Source organism: Mesocricetus auratus, unplaced genomic scaffold, assembly GCF_017639785.1.
Source record: "Mesocricetus auratus isolate SY011 unplaced genomic scaffold, BCM_Maur_2.0 Super-Scaffold_100007, whole genome shotgun sequence".
Taxonomy (NCBI): domain Eukaryota; kingdom Metazoa; phylum Chordata; class Mammalia; order Rodentia; family Cricetidae; genus Mesocricetus; species Mesocricetus auratus.
In genome coordinates this window covers 31,580,938-31,601,613 of record NW_024429191.1, presented here as the reverse complement: position 1 = coordinate 31,601,613, position 20,676 = coordinate 31,580,938, and the positions used below count along the sequence as shown (strand labels likewise).

Genomic DNA, 20,676 nt, shown 5'->3' with positions numbered 1-20,676 from the left:
GAATCAAAGCCTGAGTGCCCCTGGACTGAAGTGACATTTTGTCTATGTTGCTTTGCACTTGGAGTCCCCAGGACCTGCATTTCTTTGAAGCCTGGGAGGGCTGTGAAGGACTGGTGTAACCTTTGGACTATTATCTGCCTCTCCTCTGTCCTGAAGCTGGAAATCTCTGAGGGTGGTTTTACCTTACTGCTGTTGTCAGGGTAGGGAAGCCTGCCCTGCAGTCCCCTGCTTAGAGCTGGGCCGCCCTACCCTGAGCAAGGATGGTTACAACTGTAGGACTATGCCTGACTCCTGGCAGGGCAGGGTGAACTAGCTCACCAGGGCAGAGAGACACTATCCTCAGGCTCAGAGGCCAACACAAAGCCCTGATGGGGTGGTTGTTAGGATCAGTAGGACCCAGCGTTCTACCCCAGCTCTGCCTGGTTCTGTGGTTGCTCCGAGCTGTGGGCTGGGGTGGAGGGTGCGCTCTATAGACAGACACCACAGCCCTCCCTGTCCCTGAAAGCAGCAAGGTTGAATTGAACTGTAAAGCAGGTTTAGAGTCCTATAACTGCTGAGGTTAGATTAGGTCACGGTGGGCCCAAAGCAGGGCGGATGGGGGCAAGCCAGTCCCTCAGCCTCCTCAGGTCTGCTGTGGTCCCAGAGCCTTAGAGTCACACCCCTCACACTTGTGACTGGTGTTTCCTGCCACTGTGTACAAACAAGGCTCTGTTGGAGGAAGCAGGTGTTTTTGTCAGGTCACAGCAGCATCACCACCACCCAACTGTACAGCACTCAGATTCTTGAGGGAACCCCCCCCCTCAGGTGGGGATGGAAGCCAGGTGGGAACAAATTTGTCTTAGCACAAAGAGGACAACTATTTAGTTTGGATGGTCCATCTCTTTGGACAGTCCATCTCTGTTCCTGGCGGGTATGCCACTCTCCAGCTGGATGGTCCTGGGAAAGTCGCCTGCCACCCTCTGAAAGAAGCATACCAGGGCTCTGTTCTCTTTGGGGAGGGAGGCATCACATGTGAAATCCACAGTGAACTGGAAGCTGCACTGAAGGCCTGGGAATAGGCCATGGCAGCTTGTGCCCTCTTATACCTCAGGCTGGGCTGGGGTCCCCCAGGCAGCCAGCATCCCCTAGTGGCAGTGCTTGCTAGAACTTTGGGTCCACATTGTAAGTTTTGAGCCATATGGGTGAGAGGTTCCCACTGCCAACAGGGCTCGACCCTTGGTGAGACAGAGCTGCTGCCTGAGAGCCCCAACTCAGCTGAGGTTCTGTTCAGCTGGATAGAAGGCACAGGAGTGAGAGGCTGCCTGCGGGGGGGGGGGGCAGCTGGTGAGGCCCCCTAAGAGACGCCTCTGCAGCGGAGAGTGGGAGGGTGCCCTGGGTGGAGCATAGCAGAGCCAGGAGAGAGGCCTAGACGGGCTCATTTCTGTCACCTGGGCAGACCCCACCCCAGGGTCCTTGAGGAGTGCAAGTTGAGGCTGGGGAGGCTGCTAGTAAGGATCTAGTATGTGACCTTGGGGCCCAGTCCTCACTGCTTTCAGAGCCTGGGAGGGGCAGGTGGGCACATGGAGTGGGTTGGCAGCCTTGGCAGGGCAGGGCGGTGCCCACCACAGATGGTTTGGGTTGGACATGGAGGCGGAGGGCCGTGGCAGGCAGAGCTGGCAGCTGGGGCAGGGTGGACACTGGGAGTGGCAGGGTGATTGGAGGAATGTGAGCAGACCATGGGAGGTTGAGCTCTGGGCTAGGGAGACCAGGATGCTGGCCAGTATAAGGCCAGCGAGTCTCCAAGGTAGGCGCTCTTGTCATTCAGCCCATCGGTTATCTAGTCAGGGTGGAGGAGGGTCTCTAATCAGGAGTCCATCTAGCAAGGCTCAGGGACTTAAGGAGGACCCTAGAACCCAGAATATTCTCTGCTGCCTCCCTCAGGCAGTTTGTAGCCTCCCCCCATACACTGACTCTAGGGTGCAAGCCTTTAGTTCCAGTACTTCGGAGGCAGAGGCAGGTGGACTGATGTAAATTCAAGGCCAGCCTGGTCTACATAGCAAGTTTTAGGACAGCTGGGACTAAATAGATCCTGTCTCAAGAAACAAAACAAAAACCAAAACCCACAGCAACAACAAACCACCTCAAAACAAAACAAAAAACAAAACCAGACACTAGAAAGATGGGGCTGGACTGGAGCTGGAGCTCAGCTGGTAGAGACCTGCCTAGCCTGCACAAATCCCTGGGGTTGATCCCCGAGTTCAAGGCCAGCTTGGTCTACATGAGACCCTGTCTCAAAAAAATAAAAATAAACAAGCAAGTCTTGGGTAGCTGGCCTCAGACTGGAAAGCTTTCTTTAGCCTGGGTAGGCTCATCATCTGTTTTATTGGGGTTTTTGTTTGGTTGGTTTTGGTGATACTGGGGATTTAAACAAAACCCCTCTACCAGTGAGCTATATCCCCAGATACCTCTCTTCTCTCCCACCCACTTGATGTAGCCCTGGTTAACTTGGAACTGGCTAAGTATCCCAGGCTGGCATGGATTTCTGATGGTCCTCCTCCTTCTGCCGCCCGAGTACTGGTAGTTGTGAGCTACCCTGCCTGCTTGTACTTCTTGAGATACGATTTCACTGTGTTTCCTAAGCTGGCCTTACGCCCATCTTGAGCTCCCCTTGTTTCAACCTCCTAGGTACTTGGGATTACAGGCTTGTGTCACCAAAGCTCAGAGGGGTTCACTCTCAACAGGTTTTGTAGCCATCTGCTGCTGCACATCCATTGGGTACACAGGGCTTCTCTTGGTGCAGGGCCTGGGGATGGAGGATGAGTGTCACTTGCTGGGGGCCTTTGCCTCAGCAGAGCTGGGAGGGTGTGAGTTTGGGTCTCTTCTGCCAGGAGGCTGCTCTTGTGGCCTGTCCCACCCATGAAGACTGCCTCCCTGGACTGCACCCAGATTCTGCCTTAGAGCCAGAGCCAACCGGGTGACACAGCCTTCCCTCGAGGCCCTGACTCTACAGCCAGAACTCCCTGGAGATCAGAGGAAACAGACACGCCGTCAAATAAATACGCTTCCTCCACAACCCCTTACCCCCCATTAAAACAACTACCTCCCTCACCAAGGCCAAGGGAGCTGTCTGGGCCCCACAGTGTCTGCTTCCAGATGACGTGTGTGTATAGCAGAAACTCCAGGCCTGGGTGGGCAGGTCTGGGCCCCAGGGAACAATGGGTGTGGGTTCAGGATGTACATGGTTAGTGCTGCACAAACCCCATTAAGTCTGAGCAGGCCTGGGGTCAATGGTGGTGGAGCACTCCCTTCAAGCTGGTTTTCCTGTGAGGGCAGGGGTTGGGGTGGCCTGCTGACCTCCCTAGGTCTCAGTGTCCTCCATGGGTGGGAATCCTGGCCCCAGCAGGATTCTTGAGGTTCAGATAGCTATAAACTGGAAAGGCCTGATAGGGTGGCCCTTGGGTAGGAGTCAAAGGTTATTGCAGGGACCAGCCCCACCGTTACGTAGTAGGGGTCATAGAAAGGGATGGACAGGTGATGGGAACCCAGGATGGAGACGCTGAGTAACTCTGACTAGTCCCTGGTGTCGGGCCCAGCCTCCTGGCCTGCTGGGCCGCCATCTGAAATGCATTACTGATGCTCTGTAAACTCCCATCATTCAGCCACATGAAAGCCTCAGACCTAAAAATAGCTGTTCCCAGAGGACGCCCCGCACTGGTGGGGCTCAGCTGACCTCTGCACACAAGCCCTCCTCCATGCCACCTCCCTTGCCCAGGAGTCCCGAATGGCAGGACTGCACATACCCACCCACCCAATGTGGGCAGCCACAGCCTGAGGCTGCTGTAGCTAGACGTGTCTCTTCTCTGCTGGCCAAGGCTTCAGGCCCGAGGCCTTACCTGGGGGGGACTGTCTGGAACAGGAGAGAGACTGCTAGAGGGTGTGTTGCGGACCCTTCCCTAGGCTCGTCCTTGCCTGGAATCCTGTGGGAGGCTCCATGAGCAGCAAGTGCAACCATCAAGGGCATCAAGGCCCAGCCCGACTGACCTGGTCACTGTCAGGTGTGGGACAGGAGGGTCACTGGCTGGGGTGCTGGAAGGGAAGGGCGGGCGGGTCTGATGATTGGTGGCGTGGGAAGCCAGCAGCAGGAGGGCCTCTCGGCTGCTAGCACTGACTCCTTGCTCTGCTTTTCTGTGGGTTCCCTCTCCCTATGGTCTCTGACCAACTGCAAACCACTCTTTTCTCTAAAAATAAACATGCTTATGGGATTGGGGGAAGCTTTGTAGCTATCAAAGGAAATAATAGGGTGTTTAAGAAAATTACATTGCGTTTTAAATAACCAGCATGAAAGTCATTAAGTTTGGAGTTTCACTCAGATCAGATGGCTCTGTGGCCGCCTGGTGGCCAGGCAGGCAGAGGGTGGGTGGGCCTCTGATGCTCAGAGGCAGCCTGTGGGAAGCAGTGGGGTCTCTGCCAGGCATGGCTGGACACTAGGGGTGTGCCGGTTGTGGCAGCCACCCCAGAGCGTGACGGTGGGCTTTGAAGCAGTGTGCGGCCCCAGGAGCTGCCCTGCTGTGGGGGGTGGGGATAGAGGGAACAAATGAAGCAGGGAGACCGAGGCTAAGAGGTTGGTCGCTATGTCAAGTGAAGCACTCGGGGGTGGTAGCTTTGATCAGAAAGGATAGAGGGTCCAGGCTGTATCTGCTCCTTTTAAGACTAGATTCCCGGTGCCCCACTCAGGGACTGGCACTTGCTAGGTGCTTAGACAACAGTTAAACATCTCACGTGTCATGATACATCTTCCTTTATGCAAGAGCTAAAATGGCGTAGGTTCCAAGTGCTTGCCTGGCACACTGGAAACCCTTCCTAGGTTCAATCCCTGACACTGTATAAACTGGGTATAGTGGTAGACATCTATGATCCTAGGATCAGATAGACCTTCACGGTTGTCCCCGGCTATGCTGGGAGTTCAAGGCCAAGGCTACACAAGGCCCTGTTTGGTTTGGTTTGTTTGGCAGGGAGTGGAAGGGCTCGTTTGGTAGTGTGGTTGTTGTATAGGCAGAAAGACCTCCGTTTCAGGGCCACAGCACCCATAAAAAACAAGGTGTTAATGTACATTTGCAACTCCAGTGCCAGGGTGCAGGCACAGGCTGACGCTGGAGCTTTGGAGCCAGCCAACCTAGATGGTGAGCTCTGCCTTTCCTGAGAGAGACCCTATCTCAGAAAATAGAAAACAAGGGAATCTTTGACCTCTGGCTGCCATATTCATGCTCACTTTTTGGAGGAGGAGAGGAAGAAAGGGTTTATTTCGTCTTAAGCTTGTATCCCAGTGGCTCTCAACATGTGGGTTGTGACCCCCCTTGGATCAAACAACCCTTTCAACAGATGTCTTGCATATCAGATAATTACATTATTGATTATAACAGTAGCAAAATTAGTTATGGAATAGCAACAAAGATAATTTTATAGTTGGGGGTCACCACAACTGTGTTAAAGGGCTACAGCATTAGGAAGGTTGAAAACCACTGGATATACTCACACATTTATGCACATATTCTTACATGTGCATAGGCACATACATGTAAACACACACATACACTATCACTGCCATCTTTCTGAGGCTCATAGAAGTACGCGGTGGTCAGGATTTGGATGTGGCTCTTACCCTGCTGTCTATGCTTTTTGCGGCTTGTCTCCATTTGTTCTAGAATATGAGAGACGGGAACAGTGCAGGCTGTGGAGCTGCATGGTTTTCCTCTGGCCCCAAGAAGGGACTTGGGCTCTCCCTGTCCCTCCTAGCTCTGGGCCTGGGCTGAGCTGGCCCTCTTCTTGGACACCTAGCAAGGTCAGTCCTCCCAGGGTGAAGACCGCATTTCTTGGTTGGGAGACCAGACTCCAGGACTTTCCCTCTTCCAAGAAAATGTCACATGAGGACAGTCTGTAAATGACCTGTAAAAAAGGTTGAGCCAGGTTTGGTGTGAGGCAGAAGATGGTTAGAAATTGTCCGTTAGAGTTTCCCTTGCCAGCTTGGTCCTCACTTAGCTCAAAACCTACTGCTAGGCTTCCCCAGGCCAAGGTATCCCTTCTGGGATGTCTGTGAGTTTCCTAGGCCCCGAGTCCCTGAGAACAGCTGGGCTAAGGAGTTGAAGGCACCCAAGGCCTGGGGATGACACCTATGGACAAGCTTCTTGGGAGCCAGAGCCTCCTGCCAGCCTCATGGGAGCATTTTTGAACCATCCCTTGTGGTCACTGCAGGCCAGAGAGGAGGAGCTCAGAAGCCTGGTCTGCTGGTGACCAGGCAGTGGTCCAAAGGACATTGAAGGCCATCAGTCCCAACTTGGCATGGAGCTGGCTTTCCTGAAAAGCGTTTATCTAGGGACAGGGCTTGCTTTTGACTTTTTTTTCTTCCTTTTGATCTTAAGTACAAAAAGAACATAGCAAAGGCAAATAAGAACTCACGTAGGCACATTCCATGGGCATTTATAGACCAGGAAGTGTGGATACCAAGAGAGCAAGTGTTAGAGGAGGGATTTGAGCCCGGCTCCTCCACAATGCCCTGTAGGCAGGATGCATGGCACAGCAGCTGAGTGCTTGGCTCTCCTATGTATCTGCCCTGTGTAGGAACACTTCCTACAGGTGTGTAGCGGTGTCTGTATAGTGTGATTTTTACATGAGCCCCCTAACTCAGCTTCCTTAGGGACTTCATCTCAGGGCGCTGTGGCATTGGAACAGTCCACCTCTGCTTACACTGGGTATAGGGGCTATGGGAGCACTCTAGGACTGGAGTCCTTAGCAGTTTCTTTCTGTACCTTGTCTTGGAGCCTTGTGGACGAATGGCTGAACTGAATCAATACAGAGCTCCTGTATAGAGAGTAGTTTGAGTGTCAGAGCAGAGGGGGCATCCTGATATGGCCTCCAAGCAAAACTGTCGTCTTGAGGCAGTCTAGACAGTCCAGGTGACTTGGTGGGCCTGTGCTGTCCTTCACCGATTGAATTGGGGTAAAAATGCAGGCTGTCTGAGCATGAGGTGTCTGAGTTTCTTTTTTTCCACATCTTTCCCCTCAGCTTCACCTTTTAGGGTTTGTCTGGGATCTCTCAGGCCAACCTGAGCTACAGAGTTGAGACCCTTTCTCAGAAACAACCAACCAACAAACCCACCCAGATTTCCTTGGCAGGGAACAGCCAGCGTAAGTGCTGGCCATGAGGTCTGGCCAAGTGGTAGAGCTGCTGACCAGAACGCAGAGGGCCGGCCTCAGGTTCAGACTGGTCACTGTTCTTTGCTTCCCCATCCTCATCTGTAGATTCCTCTCGTCTGGCACAGGGTGGAACTCTGTAGGCTGCTGGGCACTGGGGAGACCATTACTGGACTGGCAGGGACCACCAGCTCTAAGTCTGCCTTTGCTTTGCTCTTCTTGGCCTTCCATCTTCACGAAGCCTCCAGCTGTGCCCAGACAGTATCGAGGCCACTTCCACAGTGGACACTTAGGGGGAGCAGGGGCACTGCCCAGCCCTAGGCTGCTTGCAGAATCCCCAGACAGGGTGTTCATAAGTTAGCTAGCAGCTCAGCTGCAGCAGCTCCCGGAAGCTTATATTTTCCTCTGAAAACATCCTGTCCTGAGGGGCGTTTACCTCAAAGAGGAGGAAGGAAAACACAAGCAGACAAATGAATAGAAACCACGAGAGGCCATGGGCAAGGCCACTCGGCTTGTGGGGTTCAGCTCACTCTGATGGTGCCTCTGGGCTGGGCTGGGTGGAGAAACCTGTGGTTTGCCAAAGCTGCGTGCAGGGACTCTGGTCCTCACCTCCGGTGAGGCAGGTCCCGTTATCTGATGTCGGGGCCAGGAGGCTAGTGGACTAGTCACATGCACTTGGCAGGGCTCTGCAACCATGGCAACAGCCTTGTTGCCAGCAGATGGATCTAAAGTCTCTTGGTCTAGGGTGTGGTCCAGCCATCCCCAAGCCCTCTCAGCTCTGCTGACCCTAAGGATGTGGCCCTGGTTCTGTAGTAGCTATCTGGCATAGGGTGTTGATGAGAAGCTTATAGGTTGCTGTTCCCCGGAGAGCACTGTGTCTTTGGTAGTAGGAGCTGGGGCTGGAGCCAAAAGGAGCAAGGGCTCTTGGAGCCTGTTCCTCTCGGCAGCCGGTCTTCAGTGTGTCTGCAGAAGAGGACCTGTGGAAACCTGCATCCTGGGAAGTTCATTCTCATGAGCTCAAACACTAGGGAGCACCTCCGTGAAACTCCTAAGCACACATGCCGTTGGTGCTGAATGGTGATACTGTTGTGCTCCACATGGGGAACTGGGCAACAGTCTGTCTGACAACGCGAAGACAAGAAGTAAGAATTGGTGGGGACTTTTTCAGTGGCCACCACTGGATTTAGGGGAGCTAAGTTGAGGATGAAGCCAGCCAGCACAGTGTTCCACAAGACAGAGGCTTGGGCGTCTGTCCATGAGTGTACCTATTCTAATCAGGGCAAAGACACCCTATGAACTAGTGGCAGGTCTAGTTTCTGCACATTCTCATTCCCAGAGCCCCTCAGGTCAATCGAAGAGTAGAAAGGAGGAAAGCAAGGAGGGGCTTAGATGCTGGATGGACTGTCTCCTGACCCTAAAGTGGTCCCAGTTCCCTATGCTGCTGTAATCCTACACCCAGCCCTAGACTTCCCCAGTGCTGCAAGTCGTCTCTTTGTGGGCTTATCTGCACCCGCTTCTAGAGAACCAGCCTGGATACCAGCTTTAGTTCAATGACAAAAATTAGAGACATAATGCCAGAACACAGGGAGAAGGCAGGTAAGGAAACAGCAGGGAAGCGGCCACATATGGAGGGTTGGAAAGGCAGTCTCTTGTATATGGGACAGGAGGAAGAGCACTCCAGTCTTCTGTGGCTGGTGCAGAGTGCAAAAAGGAAAGCTCAGAGGGGTGTGACTATCTGGCATCCATGGTGACCCCAAGATTCCTTGAAGGGGCCCAGCAGGCTGTGTGCTGTAGATGACCCCCTCTTCTCACAGCCCCGCTTCAATGCCTGCCTGCGATGAGTTGCCTCAGTGTTTATACTGCTCAGGTCCACTGCTGTGCTCTTGGCAAACACAGAGAGTGAGCCGCCATGGCAGTGCCCACCTTTCGGGCTAGCGTCTGCCCTGGAGCTCTGAGTACAGAGTGGATCTGTCTCTCCTTCCACAGATGCTCCCTAGGGGCCCCTTTCCAGCTCTGCAGGAGGAGCTGGAGCAGCCTCTTGCCCCGAGGGACTTGAAGTCTCAGCTACAATGACAAGTGTGGGTGGGATGTGCAGAAATGTGGTGCACCAAGAATTTGCCAGGCCTTTGTTCCAGGTCTTCAGGAAATGACCTGAGTGCAAAGCTGGAGAGCTGGAGATCACTAGTTCCCTAGGATGCTCAGGCAGTTGCTTGCCAAGCTGGCAGACCCCTTGCCAGGTTAGAGGTGACCTAGTCTGTGGAGGAGCCTGCGTGGCAAGGAGCAGAGGAACCATGGAGTCTCATGGGAGTGGGAAGAGGCATTGAGGCAGAGAGCTGGGTGTCTAGGTGACACAGGAGCATGCCAGTGGTGGGCAGGGAGACAGGGCTAGGGCCTGTGAAAGTACCGAATTTCACTGTCAGTAGGCTTCTGATGACTATTTTTAGCCGGGAGCACAGACTCAGCAAGGTGTAAGCTAGTCCTGGGGAAGGGGAAGACTGATAGATCCAGCCTCCTGTGCACTCCAGCCTCCCGCTCTAGCCTTGCTAATCACAGGTCTGCACTACAGCAGTTGGCAGCTGAGCTCTAGCTGTGGCCTTGTGCTTCGGTTTCCTTACCTGCAATGGTGATAGTCACTATGCTGCCTGCAAATGGAAGGTCTGTTCAAGGAGGGGTGTCTGGTGTTCAGAACTGTGCCTGTCCCGTGCCCAGCACTAGGTCATTAGCAAATGCTGTTCTCAGCCTCAGACATTTTTTGACCTGGCACATTGCTAGGAGCTCAGGGACACATCCTGATACTTGTTCAAGCTTATGGGTCCTGGATGTTCAGGGACGCTTCTTTTGGCTCAGACCCCGCCACAGGGCTTTCTTGAGAGGACCTGTTCTTCCACCCCCATCGAGCTTGAGGCCAGAGGAAACGGCAACTTTCTTCGCTGGGAAAGTGTTGTGGGGCTTAAGCACTTGGGGGTTTTTAGAGTCAACCGTCAGAGGCGAGGGAGTTTCTCTGCTGGCGGTGACAGGGGCTCTCAGCGAGCTCACAACCTTGTGAACAGACCGCTGCGGTCTGCAGGGAAAATGCCGACTGTGTTTATTTTTTACCTGAACCTGCAGGAAGTGGGGGGCCAGGGGCAGCCTAGCTACACTCAAGCTCAACTCTTGAGCAGAGAGCTCAGGGGTCCCCCATTTCGACTTTGTGCTGCCTTGCCCCGAGGAGGTAGCCAGGCTAGGGCACTGGAGTTGGGGACTTCCCAGAAGATGGCTTTGGGACAGTGGCTGGGGGTGGGGTGGGAGAGTCTTTGAACAACAAGAACATGCCAGTAGCAGGAAGGCCCACCTCTGTTGGGAGGGAACTAGTCACCAGGTAGCAGGCTAGGTAACTCCTGGCAGGAATAGCAGGGTAGCTAGCTGCAGGCACCCCTGGGGACCTGTCCTGGGGTACCACAGACGGGTGGGAGCAGCTGGCAGCACTCAAGCAAAGGCAAGGAGTGGGGATGTGGGGTGCCTGGTATGGGGTGCAGAGCCAGGTGCAGCTGAGCTCCTGACTCAGCTTGCATGTCTATGTCCCACTATGCTCTGACACTTGCTGTGTTCTTTCCCGGACTAAGCAGATGACCGGACTCTGCTGTTGAGGTGTCTGGTAGAGACAGTCAACCCAATGTGCCTCCTTCCCTTGGAGGCTAGGGACAGTTACCTTCAAGAAGAAGAGGGAGGTGGAGCTCAAGTCCCTGGACTTCCCGTGCACATGGCAAGCCCTAGGCGACCCCACCCTGTTGTCTGGGAAGTCTGGCGCTGAGACAGCCTTGTGCTGAAGCCCTGGAGCGGGACGTTCTACTGGCTGAAGGGGGCAGGGAGCCTTGCGCCAGACAGTGGCCCCTGGCTAGCACCATCAAGCATGGAAGGAGCTGAGGATTTGGGTGAAGGACGAGCCAGGCCCACAGTGCCTCCCCTGCAGCCCTGGCCTCCCAGGGCCTCTCGCTGCTGGTGGGTTCTTTGCCCTACCCTGCCCACCCAGTGCTTCTGTGGTTTGCCTGCAGACTTCTAATTAATGAGGCTTTTCCCCAAACACCAGGAAACAACTAGTAGATAGGATAGGCCCACCACTCCCAGGAACCCAGACCCTAACTTCACTGCCTTGTACACAAACCCACACACACACACCCACACACCACACCACACCGAGCAGGCAGGCAGGAATTGTAGGCCGAGCTGGATCTCTGAGGTTTCTTAGGCCCAGCCTGAGCTGTAACATGGGGCTCAGGAAGCAAAACCTGGGCCTTCGGCAGTGAGTGGTATAGTGAGTGCCTTATGCTTCCAGTAGTAAAAGGCCTCAGTAAGAGTTTTTTTAATGACTGAGGTGAGAAGGACTGGTTCTCATTCCTGTTTAGGAGGGGAGAAGCCCAGATCAGGATCCTGGAGTAACAGGATCAGCAAATGGTTAGCAATCCTAGAGGTTCCAAACTTCCTTTACACCATGGTATACTTCAAAACTTAGCCGTGGGTAAGTGCTGTGGGGTTCCTGGGCACTGTAAGCAGACATGGAGGAAGACACTGCTGTTAGTGATCACCAGGTAAGGAGACAGTCAGGCAGTGACAGGATCTGTGCTTCGAGCCTGGCTAAGAAGCACAAAGGATCCGTGGTCCAGGTGAGAGGTGATGGCTTTGACTGTTGGGCGTGAGGCAGGAAGTGGTTAGGGTCTAGATTTTGAAGGGAGACCCTGTGAATCTGCTGTGAAATTGGACACAGGTTAGTGTCAAGAATGACTACAGGCTGTCTGTCCTGAGCAGTCCTAGTTAATGGAAGGACGGAACTTCTGGTAACTGAGGAAGTCCACAGCAGGCAGGCAGAGTCGGAGGTTCTGATTTGAGGGCTGAGGGTGTTCCTCGGTGAGACTGCACTTACAAGAGTGTGGAGTTTGGGGACATTTTAGGCCTAGAGTTGAGGTACTTACAAACTTATACACGGTGCCTGGAATGTGGCAGGTAGTCGGTGCTTGATCTGTGTCCACATCTCCTAGCTGACTTCCCCCACCCCCAGTGGACACACTATAGTTCTTGCTGGCTTGGAACTATGCAGACCCTGAACTCATCCACTTGCCTCTGCCTCCTGAGTTCTGGAATTAAAGGGGAACACCAGCATACATTGCTTCAGACATCAACTCTTGTTTAGGACTGGGAAGCCTGGTAGCCCAAGACTTGAGGGAAGGGTTAGCTTACAAGCTGAAAGCTGGAGTGCAGGCAAAGACGGTGGACTAGGACTTCTGTGGGGTCTGCTGGAGCTGCGCCCTGTTAGAGGCCTCATGCCCTGGATACACTGGGCTCATGCCCAGCTTTCCCTCTGGGCTAGCCTAGAGCTGCAGTAGCCAAGTAACAAGCAAGGGGCCTGTGCTGGGCCTCATTCACCTCCAGGACAGGACACCCAAGACCTAAGGACTGCTCTGCTGAAATGCCCACACAGACTCTACCTGCTTTTGGCCAGCCGTTCCATCTACTGTCCTTTCTCCCTTTTGTGCCGTGGTGAGCAGTCACTCCTGTGCGCTTTCAGCCAACAGCATTCCCACACACACGCTTGTCTGGGTGGAAGCTGAGCCTCAGTCATAGATGTCCCCAGAACTCTGGCTGCAAGGGCGCGCACTGAAAACACCAGGCCTGGCAGCGAGCGACGCCCTGTGGCTGGCTCATGTGCTCTCAGCCTGCTGAGTCATCTCTTGACAGAACCATTTGACTGTGAAAAAAGTCCTGCAGCTAAGGAAACCAGAAGAGCTATGTGCAGACAGGCTGTCCGTGGGGGGGGGGAGCCAGGTACCCCCTGACCTCACCCAAGTTAGGGTCTAAAGGAGGTCCCTGCCCTGTGCCAGCACCTGCAGATAGAACTGATGGGCTTCATAGAGTCAGAGGGGATCTCTGGGAGCAGGGAGGACTTCCCTAGCTAGGGAGGACTTCCTGAGAGGAAAAATACTGACTGTCCCGGAAGAGGCTCACTAGGAGGTGGGACTGCACAGGCAGTCTCCAGGATTAGAACACAGGAAAACAGTGCCACAGGACACCAGGTGTGCAGAGTGCCTTCTTCCCATAAGCCTGTTATTTTTGACTGCCAGGGTGACCACAGAACTCACAGAAGCTTTACATGCTCCCTTTACCCTCATGTCCCTGTCCCAGAACACTCCATGTTTACCAGCCTCCTGGTCATTTTTCAGCATAACAAGGCTGGCCAGCCCCCACATGGCGTCCCCCAACTTTCTCCACTCTACGAACATTTCAGCAGTCCACACCCCACCCCTGCACCTGCGGACATCAGCCAGAAGCAAGGTATGGGAAGGGCATGGGAAAGCCCATTGAGGTGGGAACTTGTGGCCCAAGTTCCTGGCTTCTAAGGCCACATAGGCTGGCCCACGTTTCATAACAGTAGAAGCTGGGGCTTTGCAAACCCAGGGCCCAAGGAAAATGTCAGAAAGGAACCAGGTGTGGTGTGTAATCCAAGTAGTATGGAAGGCAGAGGCAGGGGGATTGGAAGTGTGAGCCCAACCTGGGCTACACAGTGAGTTCCAGACAAACCTGGGCTATAAAAACCCTTAGAGGGGGTCAGAAAAAAAAAGAAATGGATTGAGCCTGGGAGTACCATAGGGCACGGGGAGGTGGACAGATCAGAATGAGGCTTTCGGCTCCCTGAGCCAATGTGAGAGCAGCATCTGTGCATTGCTGCAGCTGCAAAACTCTTGGCCTTTCTCCCCCAGTGAGAAAATGGAAAGTGGTGGTTGTGATGGCTGATTCACCTCAGCCTCAGCCAAAGTCATTCTGAAATCCACCATTGTCAGCTGTGGGAAACCTGCTGACTCACCCTGGGGCTGGGTGGAGCCCTGGCTCTTGAAGCCAGGTTCCTCTAGACTAGAGGGCTGCTTTCTACCCTAAGCAGAGGCTCCAAAGAGAGCAGCGGTGCACCAGGAATTGGTGAGGTCTGACTTCATCCCTGAGTGACTCCAAGCTTTGCCTCTGTCCAGCCAGTGTCCTAAGGCAAGTCACTCAGCACCTCTGTCCTTGGTCCCTTTTGCTTTGTCAGAAGGCCATTATTATTACCTAGGACAGTTCTAAACAAACCAGCTGATATCTGGACCTCTGGCAAAAGGAAATGAATGGGATCTTAGAGGCCCCTTTGGAAAGCTCCAAGGTATAGTAACTGCTGAATGTCCCACCCTCCCAGGTGAGGGTGGCCTGCTTACCTGGCCCCTTTCCACTACAGGAGTTCACAGGCCACTGCAGACCACTGATCTCTCGGGATTTTACTCTCTGACCTCAGGCAGCATGGGACAGCTCCCGCACACTGTGAGCTGGTAAGTGTGTGCCCAGAGAAAAGGGCACTGCGTCTGCCCTCCCATGCTTTAGCCTAACCTGGCTCTAAGCTAGCAAGTCTTGTGACTGTGAGCATCCCCCAGTAGCTTGACGTACTTCCTCAACTCTACTCCAACTAAATTCTTCAGAAGGTGAGAAAGCTGGGCATGTGCGTGGAAGTGTATAAACTCCACCAGGAGAGGCTGCTGGTAAGCAGACAGGTAGCTTCCTTGGGGCCTCAGTGTCTGCTACTGGTCTGACCCACCTTTGGCAGAGCAATCTGAGGAACAGGGTCTTGGTTTCTGGTGTCTGCCGGAGCCACACTCCTGACCAGCCTACTGGGAGGGTCTGCTAAGGCTGAAGCAGGCCCAGCTGTGGACCAGAGTCTATTCTCAGCTGGAATTGAGTCTCAACAGGCCACTTGGCCAGCCTTTTACTCATTAACCAGTGTGACCTGAACAGGTCTCTTAACCAGTAGCAGGAAAGGCTGTCTTCCCAAGAAGGCAGTGAAGGCAGACCTTCAGCCTGGGCCTACCTGCCCTGTTCCCCTTGCCTGTCATTCATGATCAGCACACTCCTCCATTCCCAGTTGTTTTGGACAAAGTTCCATTCTGCCCGTGATTACCCAAGACCAATGTGGGGCTCAGTGCTTAGCCTGATGGAAGCAGGGCAGGGCTCTGAACAAGCAGCTCTCTGGAAGCCTCCTAAGTCCCCTAGGCCTGAAGCTCCAGAGACAAGGAAATCTGAGCGTTGAGGGGATATTCAACTGAGCCTTCGGAGAAGGGTGTAGGCCCAGGGAAGGGAACCTCGGTACTTAGCTGCTGCCAGGTGAGACATGGAACATTTTTACCTTCTGTTCTGAGGCTTGTGTGTGCTGGGAAGGAATCTGAGTGTCAGAGAAACACTGTTAGAACTGACTGTGACCTTAGGTCCTTGCCCTTTCAGAAAAAAAGTCTGTCTAATGGACAGCCAGGTAAGAAGCCAACAGTTATGGAGTACTGTTAACACTGTCTTGACTTGGGACTCTAGGAGCCCAGAGAGGCACCTCATTCACCTTGGGACCATGGAGCTTTGGAGTTGAAGCAGGGCTGAAGAGATGGTTCAGCTGTTAAGAGCACTGTGCACTCTTCCTGAGGACCCAAGTTTGATTCCTAGCAGCAATATGATGGATCCAGGGGATCCAATGCCATCTTCGGACCTCGGAGAGCACCAGGCATGCATGTGGTGCAGATATACATGTAGGCAACACAATCACACACATTAAAATAAACCGAGTTGAAGCAGGTAGATGAGGGCAGAAGAGCGATCCAGACAGTGTTAGTAGCAGGGACAGAGGGCCTAGCCTGGGAGAAGGCTGCCAGATGCGTGCAGCACTATATATGAGTCCAACTGCACAAGGTACAGAAGTCCTTCCCCATGTCTGGCTAGCAGTCAGACGGCTAACAGCTGTCTCTCCCAACCACAGGCCCAGCCCTCCTCTCTACCCTCTGTCCCCTTCCTGCGGATATAGACAGCACTTCCCTGCCCCCACTGCAGCCCCTGGCGCCCCCTATCCCAGGTGAGTCCCCTATCCCTGCAGCCAGGCTCCTGCTTCCTGTTGCCCAGGCTTCAGTGCCCACACAGGGCTATGTTCAGGCCAGTGCTTACCCTGTGTTAGTTGTTTGTCCATCTGTCTGTCTGTAACCTTGGAGTCCCATGCTGCTCTGTACCTGAAGATACAACTAGAAGTAGGAGTCTCAGCCCAAGCCATACTGGACAGAGCATCCTAGAGCAGCCAGGACAGCAAAGCACATGCGGCTAACTCAGCTCTATTGCTCACCCCTGCTGGGTCATCCTCCAAGCTAAGGCAATACCTTGGAAGGTAGTGTCCCTAGCCCGTCCTCTAGCGCCTGTCTGTTCAGAGTTCTTACACCTGGTAAGCAACAAAGGGCAGAGTGGTCTCCATACAACAGCAGGAAGAGGTGTGTAGAGGGCTGAGTGTGCATGTGCCCCCCCACATTTAGCTCATTCTCCTAGTGACAGACATAGTGCCAGGCATGCCATGGTAAGGCATTCAGCACTCCACAGGAGGAGGTAAAGATACAGCACAGTAGCTGAATGGGCAGCTGGGCTGAAGACAAGCCCCAAGAAGACGCCAACCAAGCATGACGGGTCAGAGAGGCAGTTCCTGGGAAAGGTAGATAGAGAAACTGGAGCTGGCGTGGGGATGGGGCGGTGGCGACAGGAAAGAGGAAGACAACAGGAAAGAGGAAGACGGGATGAGAGATGTAGTAGAGGTGCTTAGGTGGGGTTAAAGGCCCCAAGCAGCAGCGTGAGTTTTATTCCGTTACGAATCAGGAAAACTTGAGCTGAAGCGGGCTGATAGCATTCTTTTAAAAAGTTGGTCTGTTGTGCAGAGTGGTGCCTGGAGGAGCAAAGTGGAGAGCAAAGACTCACATGTAGCCAAAGGCTCCTGAGCATGTGGAGGGGGATAACCGCCTCAATAGCACATATGTGGGTCTTCTGCAGTGTCTGTGCATACATATCTGTGTACCCTGTGTCCAGGCCAGTGGGTATAAAGTATCTGTCACTTGTGTACTCTGTATAGGGACCTCCATATGTGTTCCAAGTGTAGCCCAAACTTCTGGTTTAGTGATGCCTTTACTCCTGCCTCCAGGTTCACCCACCCATCCTTGATGCTGGGATCTGGTGTACCTGGACACCCAGCAGCCATCCCTCACCCGGCCATTGTACCCTCCTCAGGGAAGCAGGAGCTGCAGTCATATGACCGAAGCCCGTGAGTTAAAACACAGGCTGGGAGAAGGGGACAAGAAGGTGTGAGCCAGGCAGGTGAGCAGAGTGGTTTGGTCAGCCAGGATATACATGCCTCCTACCAGGTTCAAGGCCTTCTTCCTGCCATCTTAAAGGACTGCCTGGAGAGCCCTGCCAAGCTGTCCGGTTGCTCTGGCACTGGCCATTGCTGTGCTTTGCAATCTTCAAAAGAACAGTTTAAAAGGAACAGTTACTTCATTTTCTGCTCACTAATGTGGGGCAATTAGAAGACTCTTACAGACCACTACATAGAGCAGTGGAGCTGGGCAATGATGGTTCACACCTTTAATCCCAGCTCTTGGGAGGCAGAGGCAGGCAGATCTCTGGGTTTGATGCCAGCCTGATCAACAGTGAATTCCAGGATGGTCAGGGCTACACAGAGAAACCCTGTCTCAAAAAACCAAAAGTGGGGGGGATGTGGTGGAGTTAGGCAATGGTCACTGCTGAGGCAGAGGCGGTGGGGGAGGGGAGGTTGCTTTCCAAGTAATCTGGTTTTGTACCCCCAGGAAAACACAGGCAGAACCCAAGACAGAGAAGGAGGCTAAGAAGCCAACTATTAAAAAACCCCTCAATGCCTTCATGCTTTACATGAAGGAGATGAGAGCCAAGGTCATTGCAGAGTGTACCCTCAAGGAAAGCGCTGCCATCAACCAGATCCTGGGGCGCAGGGTAAGGCCATGGGCAAGTGGGCTGGCAGGGATTGCCCCCAGTCCCTTTCACCCCAGTACCGCGTCCTAACTCCATGATGTATCCCACCCACCCGCTTACCTGTTGCAGTGGCATGCACTATCTCGAGAAGAACAGGCCAAGTACTATGAACTGGCCCGCAAGGAAAGGCAGCTGCACATGCAGCTGTACCCAGGCTGGTCAGCGCGGGATAACTACGTGAGTGGCCAGCGATACACCACAGGGGAGGCGGGGACCTTTGAGATACCATTCCCAAGACAACGACCTCAGCATGGGGAATTTTTGCCTTGATGGTACAGGCAAAGTAACACAAAGAGAGTGAGCCCACAATCTCCCTTGAGTATTTCAGAAAAGGAAAGTTTAAGCAGTTTAGGGCAGTTCCCCACTCCAGAATACATTCACTTGTGGGTGGGACTGTTGCCCAGTATTTGGTTTGGCCATGTCAGAAGGGGAAAGGAACCTAGAAATCCCTCCCTGTACTCAAAGAGGAGATCAGATTGAGAGGGAAAGACTCCTAAGTGTACCCTATCTGCAGTAGCTTTGCAAGAACCATAGCCAAGAAAGAGGAGCACAAAAGTAGGAGGGGCCTATTGACCTGGAATCTCAAAGCAATGGGTTGCAGATAACCCAGGTTCACCTCCTAGAGCCAACCATCTCTCTTGTCCCCAGGGAAAGAAGAAGAGGAGGTCAAGGGAAAAGCATCAAGAATCCACCACAGGTGAGACCTTGCTTCAGTAGTAATAGAGGTTCCTCTCCGTGTTCCCATTTCAAGCACAGCCCTGCTTTGGCCCAGAGGGTGGGTGGACTACTCAGCCAGGAACCTTCAGGGCCTGAAGCTCTCTGGAAGCAAACCTGCACCTCTGAAGTCTAATACCATGCAAGCAACGGTTTAACTGTACCCTAGGCACAGACCAGCAGAAGCAACTCTATAGTGATACACCCTATGCCACCTTTGCCTGCCCTGCTCACAGCTAGGTTCCACCATGTCTAAATCAAAACTATCAGCCAGGACCCAAACTATCAGCCAGGACCCAATAGTCACACAGCCTACTGACAGGTAACCTGCTGACAGATTTCTCCTGGCAGTGTATAGTGCTGCAGAAAGCCCAGAGAACCCATCCTGCTGTCTGCCTCATTCCCATTCCTAACTCTGATTTAGATGACATTGATACTCTGAGCTGTGTTGCCCCAAACAGGAAGGCTGGGGCCTAGGACTGGGACAGGACAGGAAAAATCCCTTAGCCATTTCTTGAACAGGTCCTTCTTTCCATCTGTGTGGAACGTTATGCTGTACTTTTAGTCTTATTATGAATATGGGCCAGAGAGAGATGGGGTATTGACAAGAATGAGGAAAACCTGCATTAAAACATGCAAGAAGTTGGGGGAAGGGAACAGACAGCCCCAAGATAGAAAATGCAGACGCCCTGAAGGACCCCTGTACAGTCCTGGAGCCTCCATGCTAGGAGGATCAGCCAAGGCAGGGGTAGCACGAGAACTCCCTCTACACGCCATCATTCTTCCCACTGACTCTTGCCCAACTGGTTGACTGCCTTTTCTCATAACCTTGCTCTGGGTCCTAAGGCTTCCCCTGGGGCCAGCTATGCCATGGAGAGGTCCATTCTGCCTATGGGGGCTATGGGGTGTCTATAACTGCCTAACACTGATGTTACCTCTTCTTTCTGGGCCCTGTTCTGCCCTGCTGCCTGCCTGCTCGCCCTCTGCCCTGTTCTGCCCCTCTGGCATGGCTGTGAGCAGACCCTGGCTCGCCTAAGAAATGTCGTGCTCGCTTTGGCCTCAACCAGCAGACGGATTGGTGTGGTCCGTGCAGGTGGGTTTGTCCCCACCATCATTCTCCCTTCGCTTCAAGCTGCTTCCCTTTATGCACATGTTCTGCTGGGTCTGTAGCCCCCCCCCCCATCCCTTAGTTCCTTAGCAAGCCCTGTAGAGAAGGGAACCCATGCCACCTAAGAGTATATGTGAACGCTGAACAGATTGTGGAGATGACTAGTCTAGATGGGACAAGTAGAGAGGGAAAGACAGTGTTCTAGAAGAAAGGCATACACAAGTGGGTGGCTTTGGTACCAGCCAGGTTTAGAAAACAAATCTGTCAGAGCCCCTACTCCTAGCCTCAAAGTGATTAAGGTCCACAAACTCCCTCATTTCCTTAAAATGAAATTCCTGCTTATTGAAAAAAGCAAGGTAATAGTATCAGAGACTCCAGGAAATAATCTGACCCCTGGGCAGCCCTGTGTGACTTGCCATCTTGTACCAAAAAAAGTTACAGAAGCTAGGGAGAAAGAAGCACCCAAAGGCAAAGAGGAAAGGTGTGTGTGTGTGTGTGTGTGTATACAAGTGTACGTGTACTCACAACAGGAAATGAAGACTCTATCCCTAGAAGAGGTCCTAGTCCATCCATTTGTGCCTCTCAAGACAAATTATGGTTGGGGACAGGTGCATCCCTATAACCCCAGTACTCAGGAGGCTGAGGCAGGTCAGCCAGCACTACATTGGGAGACCTTGTCTAAGACAAACTGTTCCAGGGTGCTCAAGTTATTAATAGGCAACAGTCACCATGCACTTCTTCCACTAGCCTGGTTGTGAGAACCAAGATTGTTCACAAGCATCACAGTCTCTTGACTTAATACATATCTAATCCCTGCATGATTAGACATGGAACAGTAGCTCAAGGACC

General features: G+C 53.2%; 1 protein-coding gene across 6 annotated transcripts in view; it reads left to right on the top strand.

Moving 5' to 3' along the window:
• Tcf7 (transcription factor 7) overlaps positions 1-20,676 on the top strand; it is a 28,884-nt gene that overhangs the window by 6,268 nt on the left and 1,940 nt on the right. For 2 of the 6 annotated variants that reach the window (XM_013111635.3, XM_013111638.3), the window contains exons 4-11: positions 13,358-13,469; positions 14,398-14,488; positions 15,952-16,044; positions 17,143-17,262; positions 17,804-17,966; positions 18,075-18,182; positions 18,654-18,702; positions 19,740-19,812. In XM_013111635.3, coding sequence (XP_012967089.1) covers positions 13,358-13,469; positions 14,398-14,488; positions 15,952-16,044; positions 17,143-17,262; positions 17,804-17,966; positions 18,075-18,182; positions 18,654-18,702; positions 19,740-19,812 — 809 coding nt within the window. The remainder of the gene's footprint in view (positions 1-13,357; positions 13,470-14,397; positions 14,489-15,951; positions 16,045-17,142; positions 17,263-17,803; positions 17,967-18,074; positions 18,183-18,653; positions 18,703-19,739; positions 19,813-20,676) is intronic. The other 4 variants (XM_013111639.3, XM_005067778.4, XM_013111637.3 and 1 more) reach the window with 3 other exon arrangements.